Source organism: Mesoplodon densirostris, chromosome 3, assembly GCF_025265405.1.
Source record: "Mesoplodon densirostris isolate mMesDen1 chromosome 3, mMesDen1 primary haplotype, whole genome shotgun sequence".
NCBI lineage: Eukaryota > Metazoa > Chordata > Mammalia > Artiodactyla > Ziphiidae > Mesoplodon > Mesoplodon densirostris.
The window spans coordinates 112,587,506-112,610,572 of record NC_082663.1 but is presented as its reverse complement, the minus strand read 5'-3'; the positions used below and the strand labels follow the sequence as shown (position 1 = coordinate 112,610,572).

Below are 23,067 nucleotides of genomic sequence, written 5' to 3'. Positions count from 1 at the left end.
GACGCGCAGGCTCAGCGGCCATGGCTCACGGGCCCAGCCGCTCCGCGGCATATGGGATCCTCCCAGACCGGGGCACGAACCCGTATCCCCTGCATCGGCAGGCGGACTCTCAACCACTTGCGCCACCAGGGAGGCCCAGGTTTTTTGAATTATTTCCTTTGTTATTTATTATTTCCTTAATTATTTCCTTTGTTATTTCCCCAGGTTGCCCTGGGGATTACAAATTAGCATTTTAGCTTAGATGAATATCAACTTAATTTCTATTTCAAAAGCTTCTATATAGGGCTTCCCTGGTGGCGCAGTGGTTGAGAGTCCGCCTGCCGATGCAGGGGATACGGGTTCGTGCCCCGGTCCGGAAAGATCTCACATGCAGCGGAGCGGCTGGGCCATGAGCCATGACCACTGAGCCTGTGCGTCCGGAGCCTGTGCTCCGCAATGGGAGAGGCCACAACAGTGAGAGGCCCGCGTACCGCAAAAAAAAAAAAAAAAAAAAAAAGCTTCTATATAGCCCAGTCTCCCCCCTCCCCCATACTATTATTGTCATATAAATTACATCTTTATTCATTATAAGCCCATCAACAATGTTTAAATTAATTCTTAATGCAATTATCTTTTAAATCAGATAGGAAAACTGAATTATAAACCAAAATACATTTATACTTTTATATTACCTGTGTATTTACCTTTACTGGAGCTGTTTTTCATGTGGATTTAAGTCTAGTTTTATTTAATTTCAGCCTGAAGGATTCTTTTAGCATTGTAGGGCAAGTCTGATGGAGACAAATTATCTTAGTTTTTTTTAATCTGAAAATATCTTATTTTCTCTGGATTTTGAAGGATAATTTTACTGGATATAGAATTCTTGGTTACAGTCAGCCCTTTTAGTATGTCATCCCAGTATGACTTTTGGTTTCCACTGTTTCTAAGGAGAAGTCAACTGTTAATTTTATTGAGGCTTTTTCACTGCTTTGTCTTGCTCCTTCCAAGATTCTTTTGTTTTTTGACAGTTTGGTTAGGATGCATCTAAGTGCTAATCTCTTGAGGGTTTTTTTTTTTTTTGAGGTATAACTGGCATATAACATTATTATTAGTTTCAGGTGTAAAACATAATGATTCAAAAATTGTATATATTGCAAAATGATTACCACAATAAGTCTAGTTACATCACCATACGTAGTTACAATTTTTTTTCTTGTGATGAGAACTTTTTAAGATCTAGTCTCTTAACTTTCAAATATGCAAATATAGTGGTTATGCTGTACCTTATATCCTCATGACTTATTTATTTTACAACTGGAATTTTTAATCTTAGGATCTCCTTCACCCATTTCTCTCTCTCTCTCTCTCTCACACACACACACACACACACCATCCTCCACCTCTACCAACCTGAAATCAGTTCTCTTCATCTATGAGCTGTTTTTCTGTTTGTATTTTATTTTTTTATTTATTTATTTATTTTTTTTATTTTTTTATTTTTTATTTTTTTTGCTGTACGCGGGCTTCTCACTGCTGTGGCCTCTCCCGTCGCGGAGCACAGGCTCCGGACACACAGGCTCCGCGGCCATGGCTCGCGGGCCCAGCCGCTCCGCGGCATGTGGGATCCTCCGGGATCGGGGCACGAACCCGTGTCCCCTGCATCGGCAGGCGGACTCTCAACCACTGCGCCACCAGGGAAGCCCTCTGTTTGTATTTTAGATTCCACATGTAAGTGAGATCATACGGTATTTGTCTTTCTCTGTTTGACTTATTTCACTTAGCATAATGCCCTCAAGGTCCATCCATGTCGTTGCAGTGGCAAGATTTCCTTCCTTTATGGCTGAATTATTCACATGAGCACACACACACACACCCCCCACACATTTTCTTTATTCACCTATCTGTTGAAGAAGATTTAGGTGGTTTCCCTGTCCTGGCTATTATAAATGATGCTGCAGTGAACAATGGGGTACATATATCTTTTCAAGTTAGTGTTTTTGTTTTCTCCACATGAATACCCAGGAGTGGAATTGCTGGATCATATGGTAATCCTATTTTTAATTTTTAAAGGAACCTCCATACTGTTTTCCATAGTGGCTGTACCAATTTACATTCCCACCAACAGTACACAAGTACTGTATCCTTGCCAACACTTGTTATTTCTTGTCTTTTTGATAACACTCATTCTAACAGGTATGAAGTGATATTTCATTGTGGTTTTGATTTGCATTTCCCTGATGACTAGTGATGCTGGGCACCTTTTCATGTACCTGTTGGCCATCTGAATGTCTTCTTTGGAACAATGTCTTTTTAGATTACCTGTCCATTTTTAAAATCAGATTGTTGTTTTTTTGCTATTGAGTGGTATGAGTTCTTTATATATTTTGGATATTAACTCCTGATCAGATATATGATTTGCAAATACTTTCTCCCATTTGGTAGGTTGCCTTTTCATTGTGTTGATGGTTTCCTTGGCTGTGCAGAAGCTTTTTTGATGTGGCCCCACTTGTTGATTTTTGCTTTTGTTGCCTTCATTTTTGGTGTCAAATCCAAAAACTCGTTGCCAAGACTGATGTCAAGGAATTAACCACCTATGTTTTCTTCTAGGACTTTTTTGGCTTCAGGTCTTATGTCCAAGTCTTTCATCCATTTTGAGTTAATTTTTGTGTATGGTGTAAGATAGTGGTCCAGTTTCATTTTTCTGAATGTGGCTGTACAGTTTTCCCAACACCATTTATTGAAGAGACTGTCCTTTCCCCATTGTATATTCTTGGCTCCTTTGTCATAAAATTGACCATATGTGTGTGGGTTTATTTCTTGGCTCTCTATTCTGTTCCATTGATTAATGTATCTGGGTTTTTTTTTGTTTTTTGGCTTTTTTTTTTTTTTTTTTTTTTTTTTGGGCCACGCCACATGGCATGTGAGAACCTAGCTCCTGACCAGGGATCAAACCCACATCCCCTGTATTGGAAGTGCAGAGTCTTAACCACTGGACCACCAGGGAAGTCCCATGATGTGTCTGTTTTCTTGTCAATACTATACTGCTGTTTTGATTACTATAGCTTTGTAATACAGTTTGAGATTAGGAACCATGATGCTTCCATGATGCTTTGTGGTTCCATACAAATTTTAGGATTGTTAGTTCTATTGCTATGAAAAATGCCACTGGAATTTTGATAGGGATTGCATTGAATCTGTAGGTTGCTTTGGGAAGTATTATTATTATTATTATTATTATTATTATTATTATTATTAATTTATTTATTTTTGGCTGCGTTGGGTCTTCATTGCTGCGCGTGGGCTTTCTCTAGGTGCACAGGCTTCAGTAGTTGTGGTTTGCAGGCTCCAGGGTGCAGGCTCAATAGTTGTGGCACATGGACTTAGTTGCTCCACGGCATGTGGGATCCTCCTGGATCAGGGCTCGAACCCATGTCCCCTGCATTGGCAGGTGGATTCTTAACCACTGCGCCATCAGGGAAGCCCTGGGAAGTATTTTAACAATATTAATTCTTCCAATCCATGAACATGGAATATTGTTCCATTTACTTGTGTCATCTTCAATTTTCTTTCATCAGTGTCTTGTAGTTTTCAGTTTAAAGGTCTTTCACCTCCTTGGTTAAATTTATTCCTAGGTATTTTATGCTTTCTTATTGCAATTGTAAATTGGATTGTTTTCTTAATTCCTCTTTCTGATAGTTCATTATTAGTATATAAAAATGGAATAGATTTTTATATATTGCTTTTGTATTCTGCAACTTTACTGATTTATTAGTTCTAACAGGTTTTTTTTTTAATGGTGTTCAGGGTTTTCTATTGTTATAATATCATGTTATCTGCAAATAGTGACAGTTTTACTTCTTCCTATTTGGACTTCCAATACTATGTTGAATAAAAGTGGCAAGAATGGTCACCCTTGTTTTGTGCCTGATCTTAGGGGGAAGCTTTCAGCTTTTCACTGATGAGTATGACATTAGCTGTTGGGTCTTTGAGTTTATTCTGTTGGGTAGGCCGAAAGGTTCATTTGGGTTTTTCAGTTTGTTCAGTTTCTTGGATATGACGATTAACATTTATCGTAAAATTTCAGAACTTTTTGGCCACTAGTTCTTCAAATGTTCTTTCTGCCCCTTTCTCTTTGCTCCTTCTGGGATTCCTGTGAAGCTTGGTGGGCTTGGTATGTTAGTATGCTTGACAGTGTCTCATAGGTCTCTGACTTTCTGTTCATTTTTCTTCATTCGTTTTCTTTCTGTTCCTCAGACTGGATAATCTTAATTGAGTGGTTTTCAAGTTCACTGATTCTTCTGTCAGTTTAAATCTGCCTTTTAGCTCCTCTAGTGAATTTTTATTTCAGTTATTGTATTTTTGAACTCTGTATTTCTATTTGGTTCTTTTAAAAATAATTTCTTCTTCCTTAATGATAGTCTCCATTTGGTGAGATGTCATTCTCATACTTTAATTCTTTAGACATGATTTTCTTTAGTTCCTTGAACATATTTATAAAAGCTGATTTAAAGTCTTTATCTGGGCTTCCTCAGGGACAGTTTCTGTTGACTGCTTTTTTTTTTTTTTCTGTGTATGGGCCATATATTCCTGTTTCTTTGCACGTCTTATAATTTCTTGTTGGAAATTGGACATTTTAAGTAATATGTTTTGGGCTTCCCTGTTGGCGCAGTGGTTGAGAGTCCGCCTGCCGATGCAGGGGACATGGGTTCGTGCCCCGGTCCGGGAAGATCCCACATGCCGCGGAGCAGCTAGGCCCATGAGCCATGGCCGCTGAGCCTGCACGTCCAGAGCCTGTGCTCCACAGCGGGAGAGGCCACAACAGTGAGAGGCCCGCGTACCACACACACACACACAAAGTAATATGTGTTAACTCTGAAAATCAGATTACCCTCTCCCCAGGGTTTGTAATTGTTGCTTTGTTTAGTGACTTTCCTGGACCAATTTTGTAAAGCTGTATTCTTTCTCATGTGTGGTCACTGAAGTCTCAGCTTAGTGGTATATTGATGATTGGACAGAGATTTCTTTTAATGCCTTGAACTAATAAATTTCCAAGCTTTTGTTGAAGAGCTTTGTCTGTGTGAGAGACAGTTTGTTCAGCCATGTCAATGCTGCAGAAAGCAATTTACAACTGGGCCTTTGTCTTCACTTCTTGCACAAGTAGTTTCAAGGTCAGCCAGAGGTCAGTGCTTAGGGCCTTCTCAGGTCTTCCCTGAGTATGCACAAAGCTCTGACATACACACGAACTTCTGGACTCCTAGGAACATGTTCAAGCTTGTCAAAGCTGCCATGGATATCTACTTCCCCTATGTTTCTCTTTAAGTTTCTTGGTTACTCTCTTGTTGGCCTTAGTAATGCTGCCTCAGGCAGCTGCAATATTAACTAATCATCACTGATTGCCTACAGCAGGTAGGGCTGTTTGCACAGTGAGCTGGAGTCAGGTTGAATAAAGACCAGCCATAAGGATGGAGATTTTCAGTGAGCTGCCACACAGGTCAAACAGTGGCAATTCTGTGGCGCTGAAGATTTTGGGGAACTCCATATCCATTCTGCTCTCTCCGGTGGTTGCTGCTTTCACAGGTACTGTAGTTATGGTGCTTTTGGTCTTCAAAGCTACCATAAAGACAGGGCGAGGGGAATGGGTTTAGGGGAGGTTAAAATGCAATTGGCTTTTCTCCCTGAGATTCAGCTGTTTTCCTTGAACAAACAATCCTTGGCTTGTTGCAAGCCTTTAGTTAATTTCCTAAGTTCTGAAAAAGTTTGACAGTTTTTGCCATTGTTTTCATTGGTTTTATGGAGATTTTTGGCGGACCTTACTCTTCCCTTATTCCCTATCTTCTTCCCACTTTTTCCCTTCCCTTACATCCCTAAAGGAAGTAGAACACCTTTACATACTAAAACCATAAATTTACACTGATATTTGGATTCAGTCCAACACTACAGGGTTCTTTTTATAGCCTTTCCCCTTTCTTGATATGCAAACATCTTTCTCTAACAGTGAGAAACTCAGTTATTATCTACAATATATGTATGGGTTTGATTTTACTATGTAAAGTGGTTTCAGAACTACTAACCCAAACCCCTGTGAGAAACACATTTATTTGATTTACTTTTAAAAAGATGACTGACTGCTGGGTTGGGTTAAGAACAAATTGTGAGGGGCAGGACCAAATTAGTGAGAGCAGTTAGGTGGTTACTCAGATTATTTAGGTTAGAGATGATGATGGCTTGGACCAGAGCAGTGGTGGTTTAGATGGTGAGGCATGGTCAGATTCCAGATATAATATTAAAGTTAAATCCATAGTATTAAGCTGATGGCTTGAATGTGGGATATGAGATAAACAGAAAAATGAAGGAGATGTCAAGACTTTTTCCTGAGCAATTGGAAGAATGGAGTTATCCCTCTTCCAAAGCTATGGGAGGTGCAGGTTCTGGGGGAAAGTTTCTGGGTCATTTTAAGTTTCAGATGTCTGTTAGATATTCAAGTGCAACTAGATATCCAGTAGGGCAGCTGAATATGAGTTTAAATGAGTTTGGACTGGAGACGCATTTGAGGAGTCAGCACCTATAAGACTGTTAAAGGAGCTGTCAGTGCCCTCCGTCTGTCCCAAGAACTTCCAGTGTGCTCCAGCCCACTTCTAGCTGCTGCTGTTATCTATACCTCTGTCAAAAGGCCTTTTCTTACCCTTTTCTTTTCTTTTTTAAAAAACTGTGGAAGGCAGCTCTGTGGAAGATGCACACAGAAAGCCAGTAGCTAACATGCCCTGGAATAGCCCTCAGTTAGTGACTCTTGGGACTTGGTATATATTGATAAATACCCCCAGCTCTCTTGCTCCTCGGGTGGGATAATTTTGAGGCATACGTTTTGCCAAATTTCCCACGTTCCCTGTGGGATTAAACTCCAAATTGCCTACTACAGTAGCTGGTTTAAGAACACACTATTCATTGGCTCCCTTCTCTTCATTATAATTCCCCGTATCCTACTGTTTACTTTTGCTTGAATCACTGTTTCAGGTTTTGCTTCTGGGAGAACTCAAACTAAGGTAATAATTTTTTTGCACTCTTATTTTTTTTAATAGATTTATTTATATTTTTTGGCTGCGTTGGGTCTTCATTGCTGCACGCAGGCTTTCTCTAGTTGTGGCGAGCAGGGGCTACTCTTCGTTGCAGTGCGCGGGCTTCTCATTGCAGTGGCTTCTCTTGTTGTGGAGCACAGGCTCTAGGTGTGTGGGCTTCAGTAGTTGTGGCTCATGGGCTCTAGAGCACAGGCTCAGTAGTTGTGGCGCATGGGCTTAGCTGCTCCCTGGCATGTGGGATATTCCTGGACCAGGGCTCGAACCCATGTCCCCTGCATTAGCAGGCGGATCCTTCACCACTGTGCCACCAGGGGAGTCCCAAGATAATTTAAAGTTGTGAGACTGGAAGAGGTCACCAAGTAAGTGAGTGTGAGAAGAAAAAAGTACAGATGCAGACTGGGCACTAAAGCAGGGCAACAACAAAAGGTCAGGGAAATATGGAACCAGTAAAGGAAACTGCATGTTCAGGGAGAAGGCAGAGTCCTATTTAGCCAGGGTTGGAGACTGTGAGAAAAGTTTGAGGACAGAAGAGGGACAAGACAGTTGAGGGTCTATGCAAGACAGTGATATAAGGATGGACCATGGAATTTAAGCTGTAAAAGGAGAGAACTACAGGCATGAGGGAAGTGAAGAACTGAAAAAGTGGTAGAATCAATGGATTGACATCCTGGAGGGCTCAAAGAATTGCTGAAGCTGGAGACCCCAGGAGTGAACTGTAAAGATACGAGAGGTTGTTGGAGTGAGATACTTAAAACGGAGATATGGAGGGTTGCAGTTATTGTTGTTAAAGGACTGGACTCTGGAGTAAGACTATGGAGTGTCTCCTCACTGGAGGAAAGAGCAAGGATCTGAGAGGCCAGGGGGGTGGTATTAGATCATCATTTGGATTCTGAAATCACCAATGATTATGAAATTAGTATTAGGAGAATAATTCTCAACTGGGATCTAAAATTGTCAATGAATAAGCAGGAGTGACCAGGCTGGGGGCTAAAGATAACTGCAACAAGAAAGAGTAAACTGATGATATGAGGCTTTTCTTGAATACACACATAGCACATTTACGTGCCAGGGAGTTCTAAGCAGTTTTAAAAGTCACTTAATAAACTCAAAATGGATTAAAGACCTAAATGTAAGGCCAGACACTATAAAACTCTTAGAGGAAAACATAGGCAGAACACTCTGTGACATAAATCACAGCAAGATCCTTTTTGTGACCCACCTCCTAGAGAAATGGAAATAAAAACAAAATAAACAAATGGGACCTAATGAAACTTAAAAGCTTTTGCACAGCAAAGGAAACCATAAACCAGACGAAAAGACAACCCTCAGAATGGGAGAAAATGTTTGCAAACGAAGCAACTGACAAAGGATTAATCTCCAAAATTTACAAGCAGCTCATGCAGCTCAATATCAAAAAACCAAACAACCCAATCCAAAAATGGGCAGAAGACCTAAATAGACACTTCTCCAAAGAAGATATACAGATGGCCAAGAAGCACATGAAAGGATGCTCAACATCACTAATCATTAAAGAAATGCAAATCAAAACTACAATGAGGTATCACCTCACACCAGTCAGAATGGCCATCATCAAAAAATCTACAAACAGTAAATGCTGGAGAGGGTGTGGAGAAAAGGGAACCCTCTTGCACTGTTGGTGGGAATATAAATTGATACAGCTACTATGGAGAGCAGTTCCTTAAAAAACTACAAATAGAACTACCATATGACCCAGCAATCCCACTACTGGGCATATACCCTGAGAAAACCATAATTCAAAGAGTCATGTACCACAATGTTCATTGCAGCACTATTCACAATGGCCAGGACATGGAAGCAACCTAAGTGTCCACTGACAGATGAATGGATAAAGAAGATGTGGCACATATATACATGGAATATTACTCAGCCATAAAAAGAAACAAAATTGAGTTATTTGTAGTGAGGTGATGGACCTAGAGTGTGTCATACAGAGTGAAGTAAGTCAGAAAGAGAAAAACAAATACCGTATGCTAACACATATATATGGAATCTAAAAAAAAAACCAAAAATGGTTCTGAAGAACCTAGGGACAGGACAAGAATAAAGACGCAGACGTAGAGAATGGACCTGAGCACATGGGGAGGGGTAAGGGTAAGCTGAGACGAAGTGAGAGTGGCACTGACATATATACACTACCAAATGTAAAACAGATAGCTAGTGGGAAGCTGCTGCATAGCACAGGGAGATCATCTCCGTGCTTTGTGACCACCTAGAGGGGTGTTATAGGGAGGGTGGGAGGGAGATGCAAGAGGGAGGGGATATGGGGATATATGTATATGTATAGCTGATTCACTCTGTTATACAGCAGCAACTAACACAACAATGTAAAGCAATTATACTCCAATAAAGATGTAAAAAAAAAAAGCCATTTAATCCTCATAACAATGCTGCAAGATAGGCACCGTTTTTAGATACTTTTACAGATAGGGCAACAGGAGCAAGAGGATAAATGACTTGCCCAAGGTCCCAAAGCTAGTAAATGGTGGTGCTAGAATTTAAGTCTATGAGTCTGGCTCATATTCTTTACCTCCATACTGCAATGCCTATTCATCTCAAGTGTGTGTGTGGGGGTTAATGGAGGATGATGTAGAAGCAGCAATGAAAAGCTTAAAAATGGCACCACCACCACATCCAAGCCCACTGATACAAGGGAAATGGGAGAGAAATCCACTCTCAAAAGGGCTGTGAGGGAAGTCACATCGTCAGGGGAAACCAGACTTGAAATTGGGAAGTCTGTTTTAATTTGTAAATAACTTTGTTTCATTTGCCTATATCTTGTATTCCTTTTTGTCATTTCTTGTTGCAATGGCTAGAGCTTTCAAAAGTATGTTGATAGAAGCTACCTGGTTTTTTTATTTAATGGAAAATATTTCATCTTTTGCTATTCAGATGACTGTTAATTTTTAATTCATGACAAATAACACTAAGAAAATATTCTTTTATTCTTTGCAAAAGTATGAGTTTACTAAAGCTAGGAGATGTTGAATTTTATCAAATAATGGTCAGTGTTAGGTGTCTATCAGAATTTTTCCCCTTTGGCTTTATTATGGTGATTTGTAAACAGTTATCTTCTGAAATATTCTTGCATTCTTGGGATAAAGACACCTTGGTTATTATGTATGTTTATTTTAATAGATGACTGGAATTGATTTGTTCTTTTTTTTTTTATTAGTTTCTGCTTTGATTTGTTCTTAATTTATGAATTCCTGGATGTGTCCTCTGAGATTGGTCTGCTGTTTTTTTCTCATGGTACCTTTGTTGATATCACGCTAGTTTGGCTAATAATGGTGATTTTAGTTTTTCAAAGCTAATTAGGATGACTGAATATTGTCAGTCAGTGGACAAGAAGCAGGTGGCTGGAGTGGTGGCTCTGCTGCTTGGCCGTTTCATCCATGGACTGGGTGAGGGTCTGGACCAGACTTTCTCAACCAGCATTCTTTCTGTGAACCACAGAACATAAAAAAAATGGTAAATAACCTTTTTTCAATTGTCTCAAGGATAGTAGTAACTAGTATCATATTAGATATACAGAAATTGATTATATATACAGTGGATAGTGTATTAGTTTTCTATTGCTGCTGTAACAAATAAGCACAAACTCAGCAGCTTAAAACAAGTATTATTCTCATGTAATTCTGAAGGCTAAAAGTCTGAAAATCAGTATAAAAGTCAAGGTGTCAGCAGGGCTGGTTCCTTTTGGAGGCTCTGAGGGACGAGTCTGTTTCTTTGCCTTTTTCAGCTTCTAGTGGTTGCCAAGTGGTTCTCGGCTCCTGGTGATCGTGGCACATGACTGACAGACTGACTCTGAAAGTCTAATTCAAAAGTGCATCACTTGGTAGCATTCTGTGTGGAATGCTTGTGAAAGGCTTCAAGTTGTCAGCTGGCAATTCCAGGGAAAGGGTATGATTAGGCTCTTATTAGAAACAACATCTGGAATGAAAATGAGGCCTGCTTTTCCAGGTCTGCTTGGATCCCGCGGGGAGCCAGTCTTGACACTGAGCGAGCTCTGCTTCCCTTCCACACCGGAGTTGCATACTTGGAGAGCAATGGGGATTCATGGTAAGGCCAAACTGGTAAATAGCACAGACACATGGGAAAGTTACAGACTCCTTCATGAATGCAGGTCAGGCCCCAAGTGAAGAGAGGCCTTGCTCTTGGGCAGAGCTTTCCAAACGTGGATGTGCACAGTGGGGAACTTCCTCCCTCTAGAAAGAGCCCAGGTTTGGATGACTACCTAGTAGGGATATGTGGGGAGGGAAGACAGTGGGTATTGAATTGGATAATTAAGGTTCTTCTCAAACCCTGAAGCCCCCATTCGACTACTTCAAATTTTAGTTGGGGAAACTGAGGCCCTGAGAGGGAGAGGTCACTTGCCCAGATTTATAAAGTTAAGAGCAGAGCCAAATATTAATATTCAGTCATTTCTGTCATCTTCAGATATTAATACTGATAACGCAGTTTTTTAAACCATATCCAAAGAAATAAATTTACAGGTAACACTTAACACTGACTTTTTAAATGCCCAAGCCATAAAGTATCCAGGCAGGGAACTGCTTCTCACTAATGCTTTGAGAAGTGAAAGGTGAGTAAGAAGCTTCAGATCCCATAGACTCCTTCATCAGTGCTAGGAAGGGAAGCAGGGAAGCTGAGTCCAACTGTGCTGCTGTTGAGCCCCACAGGCCTGTCAGAGGCTGCCTGGAGGGGGATGAAGTTCAGGGAATCAGTCCAAATTCCATGTGAAACAATTTTAATGATTTTCGAACCTCTCAGACATTAAAAACCCTAGACACAAGGCTCATTTGAAAGAACATATTTTCATATTGACTCAATACCAGAAATAAGCAGTTGGCTGAGGACCCATGTTTCTAAGGCATATAAATCTTGAATGTTTTTAATGAACATTAGATCCTAGGGAACTAATATTGCATTTCACAATCTCTGAGCACTGATCAATGTTCTTCTTAATCCTGTAGAATTTCTCCACATATTCAGAACGCCCTAAGAGCTCCACAAAATCTTCATCATGAGTGATCACCAGAAGCTGGAAGTTACGCTGCTGTGAGCGACTTTTTATTATCCTGAAACAATATATTTATAACATTTTATTACTAAAGAACATACATAACCCTTTCTTTTATTTGAAAAAAGCACTGAGAACCTTGCCAGACACATAAATGTATGCTGTGTGTGATGACCAGGTTTTTCCTGTGCTGTGTGAGTATCAGGGAGGACCTCTGATAGCCCTGCAGGAAGTGGCGGTGGGGAGGGTGGTGGTGGTGGATCCAGGCCTTCAGCCCAGCCAGGTAGCAGTCCCGTCTCCTCTCCAGACAGTGGGGATGCATGACTCTTCACTCAGGTCTGGCTTAGAGACTGGTGAGAATACATGATCTAGTTTATTCTTAAAGCAGGTGGAAATGTTTAATTGAGTTTTCCTTAATATCTGTGCTGCTCAACTTTAGGGGTCTGATTATTCCTTTGCCTGGGGTTTTCTTGACCTGATACTAGTTTTCTCTGGAAGAAAATTACATTAAAAAAAAAAAAGACAAGACAGACTACAGGCAAGGGGAATAACACTGTGAGCCCCACTGCCTTCTTAGGAGCTGGGTCTACTTAGAATTCTGCCACCACCAGTCACTGGATGCATCACTGGTATGACACACAGGGGGCCTGAGTGGGTGTACCGAGAACATTTTTGCTCGTTATCTATGTGCTGAGGTAATTAGTTACACATCTGAGACTTGAAAGACTTTTTCTTTTACCTAACCACTTATTTATCCCTTGCCTGGAGCTGGATGCACTTAGGTTTCAAAAGCACCAGCCCTTACTTGTTGGTCACACGGGACTACTGAGAGATGGCTGGAGAAAGGTGGCTCTGTGGCTGCTCAAGTCTCCTTCTGGCTCCATCCCGGCTATCACACAGGAAATGTTTTCTCTGCTAGAAGGAGTCTGTCTGGAGCAAGAAGTACCCAAAATAGCTTCTCTACCTCACGGAAAGTGCCTTTCCTCTGCCAGCACAGCCCATAAGCAAGGGCTGCCTATCCCTAGAGCGTGCACCCACCACAGGTGAACTATGGTAAAAAGTGTATGCAGTTTTACCCTCTGGATTCTACTTCACCACTAATACACTTTTTGAGTAAGCACTGTCATTCCTCATAGATGCTGACACATGTGAGAAGCTGGGGAAATAGTCTAAAACCCACTGTCACTACCGTTACCACCTAGAAAGGCTTTAGCAGGGAATGCTAACTCCTGTACAGGACATGTGGGCCCCTCTGGTGGGTTTACAGGAAAACCAAACAAAGCCAGGAGACCCTCACCATGGGTTTCCCTACGAACACTCTTGGGGAGATGCAGGATGTGTCTGGGGTGGCTGTTCACCATGTAGTTCTTTTTTTAAGCATCTGAAGAATTACGATCCAGGTAAAGCCTAAGGTCTGGCAAAACCAGTTTCCTCAAGGAAGACACATCTGCAGAGGATTTTCATCATAGAATTCTCTTAACCTTACTTTAAAAACTATCATAACTTGGCCCCAAATTTGAGATACTTACTCAACCAGAGCATGTGCAAGAGATTCAATGTTTTCTCGGTCAAGATTTGTCGTTGGCTCATCCAAAGCAAGGATGCCACAGTTTAAGCAGAATGTTTCAGCCAGGGCTAGGCGAATGATGAGTGAGGCTAATACCTGGAACAAAAGCACCAGAGCTTAGCTGCACTGCACATTTTTCTCATTCACTTTAGAAAAGCAGGCAGACCTGGCATAATGTCTTTAGAAGGGAAAGGTGGGGCAGTGTCACAGGATCACTGACCTTAGGTAAATCACTGCTCTTTTGTTTGGGAGAGCCTGGCACTGTGACCAAACGCTCACGCCATTCCAGAAGGTGAACTATCATTTGCATTATCTCATCCTATCATTTGCAATGAAATACAATGCTAAAAGCAGTGCTGACCCTGCACCAACACCTCACGTCAGCTACAACAAAACTTCAAATTACAGACTTGAATCAGAAATGCATTAACATTTATCTGTAACTAGTAATTTTAACAATGCTATAAGATTAACCACCTTAAAAATTCATGACCTGGCTATTTTCCTGATAATGAGATTTGTTAGAAAACTTAGACATAACACATTTTCCAGACCCCTTTTCTCTCAGAGACATCTTTAAATCTCTCTGTTCTGTGAGATCTATGGCTCCCAAAGAGGCACCACTGCTCTAACCCACACTTAACTGTTTATGTGTATGATTCTGAGGGGGAGAGGGAAAGGACGGGAGGGGAAAAAGTACCAGGAGTACAGAAGTATGGTTTTATTTAAGCTTGACTGTAGGGAATCCAAGCAACCCAAACTATGAGGCACTTTTGTGGTTAATAGAAGCCTAATACTAAACTAGGCCACCGCTGAAGCCATTTGAGGGTACAAGGGACAAAGAATTAAGAGCAAAGAACTAGTTTAGGAAGTATACACTACTTTCTGTGTGAGCTGTAACGCCCCCCCCTCCACCACCCACCCCGATTTGTGAGTGAAGGAGCATCAGTGAGTGAGTTAGTGATTTCAGAGCAGTTTACAGCTTTGCTCTGACGCTGGCCCCCTGCGGATGGGCACTTCTCTCCTGCTGCCACCTGCACCATGACCCACTCAGACTGGGGTATGACTGGAGCTCCTGGCCCACCTCTACCAAACCATTTGTCTATTCTGTCACCCAACACCAGGGAAGCAATTACTGCTAATTAATTTTTATAATTTGGAGTAGCTATAAGAAATCTGCTTTTGTTCAGAAAGTATGTTTAATCCAAACGGACATGTTTCAAACTATTTTCTCATTCATAATTACCACAAAAAATCATCAATGCAAGTAGGGGATACTGACTGTAGATCACAAATTTGTCATTTTTGCAGACTATGATTAAGATAATAATCTGCAGATGCCTTATTAATCGGTATCAGCTGTCCGGGTTGATGACAAAATGCATACATGCATAGAGTGTCTTTAAGCAAAAATTGCAAACCTTTTATGCAAGTAACTCTGATAATGTGAGCATCCGTTTCTGGAACTATAAAATTTTGTTAAGAAAATCAGGGGTCCAGAGATGTTATCAAGTATAATGTTCTGCTTCTAATCTGAAAGGAGGAAGCTCAAAAACCTTTTGAACATCTTTTACAAACCAGTGCACAGTGAAAGAACCCAGCCTCGTACCCCAAGGATGCAGGTCCCACTTTCCCAACTCTTTGAAACTTTATTCCTCTGTGCTCTGTATATCCAACCCAGGCTATCCTCCCAGAGCTTCCCGTAGAGCTAGATGGTCTGGCCCAGCACTGAGTCCCTGTGTGTGTGGTGGTGGGGACAGAGGCACCTGTGGGTATCAAAGCCTTTGACCCTGGCAGACCCTTCTTTTAGATGGTCCTCAGGCCCAAAGGCTAGGCTGGGAGTGGTGGTGAGGACTCAGTCCTATGATGAGGCTACATTCTCAATTAGACTCTTACTTACTGTAATGCCTCATCTGGCTCAATCTAGGATCTGGTTTGCTAATACTGTATGTCACTGATTCTAAAACATACCCTTCCCCCACCCTTTGACTTCTCTGAAATGAGGAGGCATCTTACAATTACAATTGAATTTTTTCTTTCTTGGTGTCACATAAAATAGTGGTGTGTCTATAACTGATAACCCAGTAACCTTATTCTCATAAGGAGTGCTGTGGAACAATGAATGGTCCTCAACTTCTTTGTTTACATTTAGGCTATCCTGAGAGACTGTTTCAGGCCCCTCTTCTAAAAGCCTACTTTACATAATGTTGCAGGAAATGCTGGTTAGGATTGAGAGAGTGTAATGAGAGTGACTGAGCCTGATTCACTTTACATGGCAGCAAGGACTGCTATAAGGAGCTTCCTACCGTTCAAGGGCAACTTTGGGTGCTTCCCCTGCACTGACAATGATTCCTCTTTGTCAATTCTCTGTGTACAGGTGGTTCCCTAGGCTCTTGAGATACCTGCCTTTTGTCCGGCACTGCATCGTCCTCGCATATCCAAGGGCGTGTCTCCCTTTAGCATCACCACTCGGTAGTTGTAATTCCGCCTTTTATCAGAAGCTGATACATTTTCATCGGCATCAGATCGAATTTCTATGTATTCAATATCTGACACAGAAAGAAGAAGATTTTAGGGGAACCTACACTCTGCAGCCTTCTGTCACTTGCAAACCTTATCAAAGTAAGTTACAAGCAACGTTGTGAGGCTGACATTACCAGAGGAAAACACTGGCTGGTTTGGAAACTCTTTCTCTGGTGATGAAGATTCCTGGCCAGAAGCAACCAGATGCCCCAACCCTCAGTCTCAGAGGTGCCTTTTTCTTAGTTCCCCTATTAAGAGTTTCCTCCTAATGGTTTTCTTCTTATCACATTTTTGGCTTATCCCTATCTGCACTTCGACAGAACCTATTACGTCATCAACTAAATATAATGTGCACCATGGCCAAACCTGTAAGTCCTGTCAGGCTTTGGAATAGAAAACTTTGCATTTTTTTTCTTGCTAAGAATTCTAAGATAAGAATTCTTAGAAAATCGGAAAGAGATGTTCAGAGAGAGGCCCAGAGGTAATACTGGCATGATGAGCAGTCTTATGAGGCAAGAGCTGGATATAGGGCTTTAGAAAGAGCATTCATGATACACCATGTTAATTACCTTGTCCACGATAGGTACTTCGCCAAAGGTCACGAATAATTTTGTTGATTTCTTCCATTTTCATACTGTGAAATTTCATTATTGCTCTGGAAAAAGCCATTGATACTTTAAAGATAACATTATAACAATAAATTTAACAGTATATATTTAAAAATATGCAATGTATTAATAATGTATATAATAAGTAATATCATGAGATAAAACCCCCAATATTCTCAATGATAAAAGTAGAATATAGTAAGAGCTAGAAAAAATAAACAGAACCAAAACCTTGCTATTGGCTAGTATGGCAAACTCTCAGGCATATACAATTCTAGCACTCTGGAGTCCTTATCCTTCTCCATTTTCACTCTCTATGATATGACAAGCACTCCCTTAAATGCTCAAATACTGTGAAAACTTCTGAAACAATTTTTTAGGAGACATTTCTTAGGCTTAATGGAAGGACTGTTTCTACTGATGCCAACTGGTTATAGGAAGCCCTGCTGAACAGATGACAGTGAGTTAAAGAGGGGACAGGAGGTGTACAGGGTCCCTTAGTCTATGGGAAAATAGGTGAATCTCTGGAATTGCTGCCCTTTTTCTCTTCTATTATTATTAAGGTTGACCAAAGTCAACCTCTTAAGCTGCTTTTATTTCTCAGATCTGTAAGCTTTTTACCAACCAGAAGTGTTGGTTCAGAGAGGGTGATAAAGAGGCTTAAGCTGAGCTGAGCCTCAAAACTTTTATTTTCCCTTCCTAGTTGAAGATTCAGAAACCCTAACTCCAAATATGTGCATTAACTTTCTTTGACCATGGCACCCCTCTGCCCCCACAACACTCTTAAAATACTAGTAGTTTCGAAACACTAAAAAGAAGAAAAGAAATGTCTGTAAAAACAAAAGTAGCCTGTCAAAATCTAACACTGTTCTTACTAGAGTCACCTTTCGTCAAAAAGCCCTTAGGTTATTTGGAATTGGGTTTATGAATTAATAAATGTTGCACCAGTCACAAAAAGGCACACATCACTGCCATTACCATACAAAGGATGTGAGGTGGACATACTTCCATTTACAAGCCTCTTAACTGATATATACAAAAAAAGAAACTGAATGTAATGCTACTGCCTCTGCAGAATCATTTCATGACCTTCCGGTTTACCAGCAAAGAGAAAGAAATGACTCAACATAAATACATTTTAAATATCAGATGAAGCATTGTGAAGTAATAAAAACCAGAAAAAACCATATTCTGCTTGTTGATGAGAATGCAACAAGTCTCCATTTTCTATTTTATGCATCTATCTCAGTCTCAGATTTTATACTTCTGTCAAAAAGACAGACACAACTTCTAAGTATTTGTTTAAAAAAAACAAACCTCAGAGAATGTTCTTGAGACCAATCATGTAATGCTTAGCTTTATACATTACGATCTTGATTTTTCAAATGACTTTTCAAAAATGTCATCTTTCCATTCAAGTTAAAAATCTTCCATAATCAACATAAATAAGCACTCTCAATGTGGAGAACAAGCTCCAGGTGGGGCACAGATGTCCCAGGTGCACACACATAGCCTATACCACAGCTCCCTGGTACAACAGAGGTGGTACATCCTCGCCCATGGGTAGGTCTGCTGAGAGACAACAATGCAGGAAAAAGCTCTAGTCCTTAGAGGGATCCAGACTCACCTTAGAGGGATCCAGACTCACCAACAATCATGGCAGACAGAGTGGATGCCCACTACTGTTGGCTGGACCATTCACTTGTCTTTGTATCTTATCTCTCTGCTAATATGGAGCTTACAACCCCACTGTGCAATGATTACAGTAACTGCATTAATCTACTTGAAGGAATAACAATGATAAGTGGCTACTAGTGATGAGCATTTACCTTATGTAAGGTACAATTATGCTAAATAATCATATTTTATCTCATTTAATCCTTACTACAATACTGAGAGTTAGATTTGGTTATCTCCATTTTACCATTAAGAAAACTGAGATTCTCTAACAATGCATTTTCTAAAAAAGAAATAAATCAATCCTGTTTACAATAGCATCAAAAACAATAAAGTACTTAGGAATAAATTTAACTAAGGAGGTGAAAGATCTCTACTATGAAAACTACAAGACCCTGATTAAAGAAAATGAAGGCAGAAATAAACAGAAAGGCGGGAATTCCCTGGCACTCCAGTGGTTAGGACTCTGTGCTTTCACTGCTGAGGGCATGGGTTCGATCCCTGGTCAGGGAACTAAGATCCCACAAGACACACAGCAGGGCCAAAAAATAAAAAAAAATTTTTAAATTTAAAAAAGGAAAGGTATCTCATGTTCATGGATTATAAGAATTAATATTGTTAAAATGTCAATACTACCCAAAGCCATCGATAGATACAATGCAATCCATATCAAGATTCCAAGGCATTTTTTACAGAAATAGAAAAAAAACACTCCTAAAACTCATATGGAACCATGAAAGGCCCCAAATAGCCAAACAAACACTGAGAAAGAACAACAAAGCAGGAGGTATCACACTTCCTGATTCCAAGCTATACCATAAAGCTATAGTAATTAAAACAGTACGGTACTCCCACACACCTATGGACAATCTATGACAAAGGAGGCAAGAACATACAATGGAGAAAAGACAGTCTCTTCAATAAGTGGTGCTGGGAAAACTGGACAGCTACATGTAAAAGAATGAAATTAGAACATTCTCTAACACCATATACAAAAATAAGCTCAAAATGGATCAAAGGCCTAAATGCAAGACCAGATACTATAAAACTTCTAGAGGAAAAACACAGGCAGAACACTCTCTGAAATAAACCACAGGGCTTCCCTGGTGGCGCAGTTGTTAAGAATCCGCCTGCCAGTGCAGGGGACATGGGTTCAATCCCTGATCCAGGAAGATCCTACATGCCACAGAGCAACTCCTGTGCACCACAACTACTGAGCCTGTGCTATAGAGCCCACGTGCCACAACTACTGAACCTGCATGCCACAACTACTGAAGCCCGTGCTGCGCAACGAGAAGCCACCGCAATGAAGAGTAGCCCCCGCTCACCGCAACTAGAGAAAGCCCGCATGCAGCAATGAAGACCCAACGTAGCCAAAATTAAAATAAATTAAAAAAAATAAAACAAAACACCAAACTCATAGAAAAAGAGACTGATCTGTGATTACCAGAGGTGGGGGCATGGGGAGATGGGGAAATTGGATGAAGGTGGTCAAAAGGTACAAACTTCCACTTATAAGATAAATATGTACTAGGAATGTAATGTACTACATGATGACTGTACTTAACACTGCTGTATGACATGTAAGAAAGTTGTGAAGAAAGTAGATCCTAAGAGTTCTCATCACAAGGAAAAAAATTGTTTTTCCTTTCTTTTTATTTTTTCTATAGGAGATGATGGATTTTAACTAAACCTACTATAGTAATCATTTCATAATATGTGTATATCAAACCATCACTCTGTATACCTTAAACTTATACTGTGATGTATGTTTATTGAGATTTAATCAAGTTAGTAATGTGCTCAAGATCAGAGAAAAATAGGATATTAACAGCCCTTGAATATAATTAAAATTAAAAAGGCAGTCAAAATGCCGTCTTTAAAGTCATCAGGCTCAGACGGTTTTATAAGTGATATGTTATCAATTCTTCAAGGTGCAGCTAGCTCCCAAGTATATAAAGTATTACACAGCAAGGAGAAACATAAGTAAAAAGAGAGAGAAAAAAAGTATAGGCCTATTTTGCTTATGAATATAGATAAAAACATTCTAAATAAAATCAAATTTAGGACTGAAGGTGTTAAAAACAATGTATCATGACCAAATAGTGTTTATCCCAAGAAACCAAGAACAGTACAACAGGAAAAAATAATAATTTACTGCATTAAGAGATTAAAAGAAAAAAATTATCTCAATAGGTGTCAAAAAGTATGTTATAATACTGAGTTTTGATAAAACTCCTCAATAAGAGAAAAACAGAAAATTTTCTTAATTAGACAAAATGACTATTAGATAGCCACATCAAGCATCAAAATTTAATGTTAAAATATACAAAAGTGTTCCTCCTAAAGCTAAGAACAAAAGATACCTCTTAGGGCTTCCCTGGTGGCGCAGTGGTTGACAGTCCGCCTGCCGATGCAGGGGACACGGGTTCATGCCCCGGTCCGGGAGGATCCCACATGCCGCGGAGCGGCTGGGCCCGTGAGCCATGGCCGCTGAGCCTGCGCGTCCGGAGCCTGTGCTCCGCAACGGGGAGAGGCCACAACAGTGAGAGGCCCACGTACCGCAAAAAAAAAAAAAAAGATACCTCTTATTATTGCTACTCTAAAATAATGTCCTGGAGATGCCTAACAATTGAGCAAGACAATAAAAAGAAATGAAGACTAAATGAGGGGAACAAAAACAGCAACTTGTCATTGTTTCTGCAGATGATATAACTGTACACTCAGAAAACCTAAGAAATCAACTGAAAAACTATTAAGACTAATAAGGTGGTCAGAAATAAAATAAACATACATTACCTAGTAGCAAAATCCAATAGGAAACATAATAGAAAATAGGAACCTATTCATGGTGGCAATAAAAACTATGAAATACCAAGGAATAAATCTAACAAAAAGGTACAGGATCTAGATGAAAAGCTATAAAACTTTACAATAGGACAACAAACAAACAAAAAACACCCTGAGGGCTTCCCTGGTGGCGCAGTGGTTGAGAGTCCGCCTGCCGATGCAGGGGACACGGGTTCGTGCCCTGGTCCGGGAAGATCCCACATGCCGCAGAGCAGCCAGGCCCGTGAGCCATGGCTGCTGAGCCTACGCGTCCGGAGCCTGTGCTCCGCAACGGGAGAGGCCACAATAGTCAGAGGCCAATGTACCACAAAAAAAAAAAAAAAAAAAAAAAAAAAAAAAAAAAAAACACCCTGAATAAATATGAGAGACATACTATAGCGGTCCAAAATGGGAGATTCAATATTGCAAAGGTGTCCATTTTCCCCCAAGTAATCCATAAATTAAATGCAATCCAAACAAAACTCCCAACAAGATTAAATAATATTTTTAAATGAAACCCACAAGGTGACTCTAAAGTTCATATTTGAGAGATAATGCAAATGAATAAAATCGTAGTACTGGGACAGGAATAAAAACTAAATAAATACACACAGAACTTTAGTGTTTATAACTGACATTTCAAATCAATGGGACAGGTTTTAATAGTGTTGGAAAGAGGAAAAAATTAAAATTATATCACTATCCTTTATCAAATTTCAAATAAAATTCATATAAATTAAAAGATTAAAAATAAATGAGACTATTAAAAGAAAACATTTTTGTAACCGTAGGATTGGGAAGGCCCTTGTAATTGAGAAGTCATAAATAAAAAGACTAAAGATCTGTCTACCTAAAAATTAAGTCACAAATAACATCATAAAGAAAGTTAATGGGGGCCTCCCTGGTGGCGCAAGTGGTTGAGAGTCCGCCTGCCGATGCAGGGGATACGGGTTCGTGCCCCGGTCTGGGAGGATCCCATATGCCGCGGAGTGGCTGGGCCCGTGAGCCATGGCCGCTGAGCCTGCGCGTCCGGAGCCTGTGCTCCGCAACGGGGGAGGCCACAACAGTGAGAGGCCCGCATACCGCAAAAAAAAAAAAAAAAAAAAAGAAAGTTAATGGACAAATGACAAACTGGGAATAACTCCTTGATATGTATGTGAAAAGGATTAATATCTAGAATCTATTTTTAAAAATGATACAAATCACTTAGGAAAAGACAACCTAATAGAAAAATTGGCAAAGAGATGTGAATAGGCAATTCCTGGAGAAGAAATACAAACAGCCAACATATGAAAAGACATTTAAATTTAAGCTCACTATTAAACAGGGAAATGTAAATTAAAGTGAGAGCATTTTTGGTGTAACAGACTGTGAAAAATTAAAAAGGTTGATAGTATGAAAAGCAGACAAAGAAATGGGTACTTTCATACATTACTGGTAGAAACATAAACTTTGTGCTTTTGGAAGGCAATGTGGCACTAACAAGTAAAAAATATACACACCCTCTGACCCAGTAATTCTATTTCTAGGAAGCTATCTTTCTGATATATCTGCACAAGTGTGCAAAGACATACATTGTAGCATTATCTGTAGTAGCAAGCATTTAAAGGCTTCCTAATATGTCTATCAGTGGTTAAATAAAGTAGGTAATATCCATTTTATAGAATATTATGCAGCCATTAAAGATAATGAGTTATTTACATATATGAACATGATTTTCATCACATGGTAAAGTGGAAAAAAAAACAA

At 40.1% G+C, this 23,067-nt stretch overlaps 1 protein-coding gene across 1 annotated transcript in view; it reads right to left on the bottom strand.

Moving 5' to 3' along the window:
- Positions 1-10,075: 10,075 nt before the first annotated feature.
- The window catches only part of RAD50 (RAD50 double strand break repair protein), a 108,272-nt gene continuing 95,280 nt past the window's right edge, over positions 10,076-23,067 (bottom strand). The window contains exons 22-25 of the mRNA XM_060093338.1: positions 16,774-16,859; positions 16,088-16,230; positions 13,644-13,777; positions 10,076-12,172 (exon numbers count right to left, since the gene is read on the bottom strand). Coding sequence (XP_059949321.1) covers positions 11,986-12,172; positions 13,644-13,777; positions 16,088-16,230; positions 16,774-16,859 — 550 coding nt within the window. The 3' untranslated portion in view covers positions 10,076-11,985. The remainder of the gene's footprint in view (positions 12,173-13,643; positions 13,778-16,087; positions 16,231-16,773; positions 16,860-23,067) is intronic.